Genomic DNA, 3,773 nt, shown 5'->3' on the forward strand with positions numbered 1-3,773 from the left:
TAGTAAGTCACTTTCCGTATCATATAAAATATTTTGTTAAAGAAATAGAAACATTCTAGCCTAAAACGTTTGTTTAATATTTAGATTTGTTTCTGTTATGAATTGGACCGAATAACGAGAATGTTCTGTACTATTATGTTTCGAACCTTGAATATTTGATCCGTTGTCAGACACAATTACTACTAGGCCACGCCCGTTCCATTTCCGTTATGAAAGTATATTAAATGAAATTAGTGTCCTAAGTAGAAGGAAGGTGCTCACATCGAACTTTGACGAGACAGAACTCATACAAAACAGTGTGCCAAATGTTTTTAATTTTATTAATTCATTATATACGCAGTTTTCACAAAACAAGGTGGATAGGTGGATAAAAGAAGAACAACCGAGTAACATGTAAACCCAATGGACAGTGTTTGCCTAAATAAATAAACGTTTGTTCTTAAAAAGTTTTGCGCGGTGCAATGTTGAATTGTGGGAACTTGGTAGTGTCGTATTTTACTACAAAAGACAGCCGTTGGGTAGTTGATAAGTTAGACACCAGGAGCCACTTCAAGAAATCCAAATATGTGACTGATAACGAGTCATAACAAATAGGACCTGAAAAAAAGAACAAAGGAGGAGTGTAATGACTGGCATAAAGAGAATGAGAAGTGAAAACTTTTCAAGTAGAAAGCTATCTCACATGATCAGCTCTCTCCTAATAAAAACATATTTTCTCGAGTAAAAACTGTAACACATGTTAAGTTATCTGCCAATAATTATATCTTTTCGTATAAAACCAGTCATACATATTCAGTTTTCTGCAAATAAAGAATTGTTTGGTACTAAAATATTATCCTACGATTTAAAAATTTTATGCATGAATTGTTTACTTGGACAAAAATTGTATTTATTTAATACATTTTAATACATTTTATGTTTGCAACCACTGTGGTCAAAGACATTATTGTGACAGGTCTAAATAATTTTTTTAATGACGCTTTCAAACTGGTTACATTTATAGTTAAGTTCTAAATAAAAAACTAGAGTTTCTTTGTTCACTTACCGGAAAGGTTTCTCACGAGATTATACGGCACTTTCTTGTTTTTTAATCAACACACTCTTAGCTGTTTTCGTAGACACGTCTGTGACACCAACCTGATGATCTTGTGAAGAAGGGTCCAATTTGTTGTCTTCGATTACGGCATGCCGGCTCGTTCCTGGAGCTATTGCGTTCCTTTGTCTCTGGTCTTTTGGCTGTTTATAATGTAATAAGTAATTTAAGCGTAACTGAAAAGAAACTACTCCAGAGTAAAGAAACTAGTACTCCAGAGTAAAGAAACTACCACTTCAGAGTAAAGAAACTACCACTTCAGAGTAAAGAAACTACCACTTCAGAGTAAAGAAACTACTACTTCAGAGTAAAGAAACTAGTACTCCAGAGTAAAGAAACTACTACTTCAGAGTAAAGAAACTACTACTTCAGAGTAAAGAAACTACTACTTCAGAGTAAAGAAGCTACTACTTCAGAGTAAAGAAACTACTCCCCATTCAGAGTAAAAATGTTTTCGCAATGAAATATTCCTGTGCATTATTCTATTTTTTTTTCTACAACAACTAACTAAGTAAGGAGACTCCGCCTAAACGAAACGTGCTTGTAACACATGCAAACCTTACTTTTTGTACGTAGTAAGTTAAATTCATGTTTCTATCAATGACAAATGCTCCCATTTCTTGGTAAAACGTTTTTAGTTTCTGTGATCTGAAACAGTAATTTCACTTTAATAAATTGCTTGAAGATAATACATATCGACCAATCCATGGAGTAGTTTGATTGTAGATAAACGCAAAGATACACAATGGACTATCTGTGCTGTGCCCACAAGGGGTATAGAAACTCTGTTTTTAGCACTGTAAGACTTCATTCAGCCTTACCGCTGAGCCACTGACGGGGGGGGGGAGAAGGAAGATATTAGGTGACCGAACAGATAGTAGAAAATTTAGTAATAGATTAGCACTGGAAAGCGCTACTTGCCAGTCACATCAAATAAGCATGGTTTGTACTAGCAAAAGAAAACTATCTACGTGATGTTTTCTTTTGGCCTGCCCTATAGATGAGTAAATGCGTATCATTAGAACTATTATTCTTTACAGTTTAAACTGTAGGATAAAGCATATTTTCACCATCCTTATTATTAGAGTAAACCTTTCCAACACATGCATTTAGTTAGCTAAATCTTAATTAAAAGTCTTCGTGGTAAGCTAAAACAGCGAAGATAAGCTGTAGAGATTAACTGTTCTTTCGTTGATAGCCCTAAATAATTAGGCAGATTTTTATTCAACACGACCATACATTACGATTTTATACTTTTCTAACGAAACTTAAAATATTATATTTCAATAATAACGTTTCGTAGCCACATACAACACAAATGTCATTATTCAAATACGATGAAGTCTTTCTTTAAAGGAAATAACTGTAATTTCTTTACATATTTTCTAAAGTATGTTGGTAACCAGTTCCAAAATTAGCAATAAAACACGTACACGAGGTGAAGATAGCTTCTGTAAAGCTATGGTATCTGTTTTCTGGGTAGGACTCCTGTACGTGGATTCAGGAAACAACATAACTCCCTGATCTGGTGAATGACTTCTAACCAATACTTTCCCAGCAGTACAATAACTCTGTGTAGACGAAGGCGTGGCGTGTAACTGGAGGCAAGTTTCATCGGAGTCATGGTCATAACCTGTTGGGAGAATTAAAATTTTTAACAGCATACTTTGACATTTAAATTCTGTAAAATGATCGAATTATAAAATGCTGAAAAGTCTTGAATATTTATGGAATAGGAATTTATTAATTAATAATTCAGATCAAAAGTCAGGGTAGTGATTCCGGCCATGTTAGAAATATGGAGTAACACTGCCATGATTCTAATATAGAAGACAAAACGTTTAGCCAAATGTGGGGCTATTGTCACATCTGTTTGAAATTCTGGATAGCATATTTTTATTCTTATGTTTTTAACAGAACTAAACACTCTTACATCATATTGAAATGTCAACTTTATAGCTGTTATAGATTAAGAGAAATAATCAGTCTAAAAGTAGTAAAACTGTTTTTGTTCTCATTGTTGAAAAGGTAAAACAAACAGTATAGATAGAAGAAACGAAACGAACCAAAACTTCACTGGTAGACATTAATTTGAATTAGAGACTTTTGGTAACTGTAGCATATATATTATCATTTAACTAGGGATTGCTAATAAATGTAGCATGTATACTAACATTTCTTTTAATTAAAATAGTAGTTGATTATTTTAATAGTGAATTTCTCAACAGAGCTACTAGGTTAAAAACAACCGATGACTTAATTAAGGTGTAAAATGTAAAATGAGAGAATAGCGTAGTTGTCAAAACGCTACATCTGTGTTAATAGCTTACCAAAGCAGATTCGGTTGAATCACACTTCGGGTTGATTTTTATTTTTTATTGATCTTAAAATATTAATAAAAAAAAAGTGATAACTGATCAAAACACTTTTCAGTGTTTTGTTTCAAAAGAAAACAAGTTAATAGAAAGGAGTCAGCCATACAATGATGATAAAAAAAGAGAGAGAGCCAATATATAAAAAAAGAGCAACCTTTATAGAGATACAATGTAAATGTAGGTAACTTAAACAAGAACAAATTCTAGAAAACTTGATTATTTGTTTGTTATGGATTTTGCGCAAATCTACACGAGGGTTATCTGCGCTAGCCGTCCCTAATTTAGCAGTGTAAGACTAGAGGAAA

The 3,773-nt window shown here is 33.0% G+C and overlaps 1 protein-coding gene across 4 annotated transcripts in view; it reads right to left on the reverse strand.

Moving 5' to 3' along the window:
* Positions 1–341: 341 nt before the first annotated feature.
* LOC106471054 (hemicentin-1-like) overlaps positions 342–3,773 on the reverse strand; it is a 180,579-nt gene continuing 177,147 nt past the window's right edge. For all 4 annotated transcript variants that reach the window (XM_022400539.1, XM_022400544.1, XM_022400535.1 and 1 more), the window contains exons 12-14: positions 2,527–2,726; positions 1,046–1,236; positions 342–597 (exon numbers count right to left, since the gene is read on the reverse strand). In XM_022400539.1, the coding sequence (XP_022256247.1) occupies positions 1,066–1,236; positions 2,527–2,726 (371 nt within the window). In that variant the 3' untranslated portion in view covers positions 342–597; positions 1,046–1,065. The remainder of the gene's footprint in view (positions 598–1,045; positions 1,237–2,526; positions 2,727–3,773) is intronic.

Source organism: Limulus polyphemus, unplaced genomic scaffold (assembly GCF_000517525.1).
Source record: "Limulus polyphemus unplaced genomic scaffold, Limulus_polyphemus-2.1.2 Scaffold109, whole genome shotgun sequence".
NCBI lineage: Eukaryota > Metazoa > Arthropoda > Merostomata > Xiphosura > Limulidae > Limulus > Limulus polyphemus.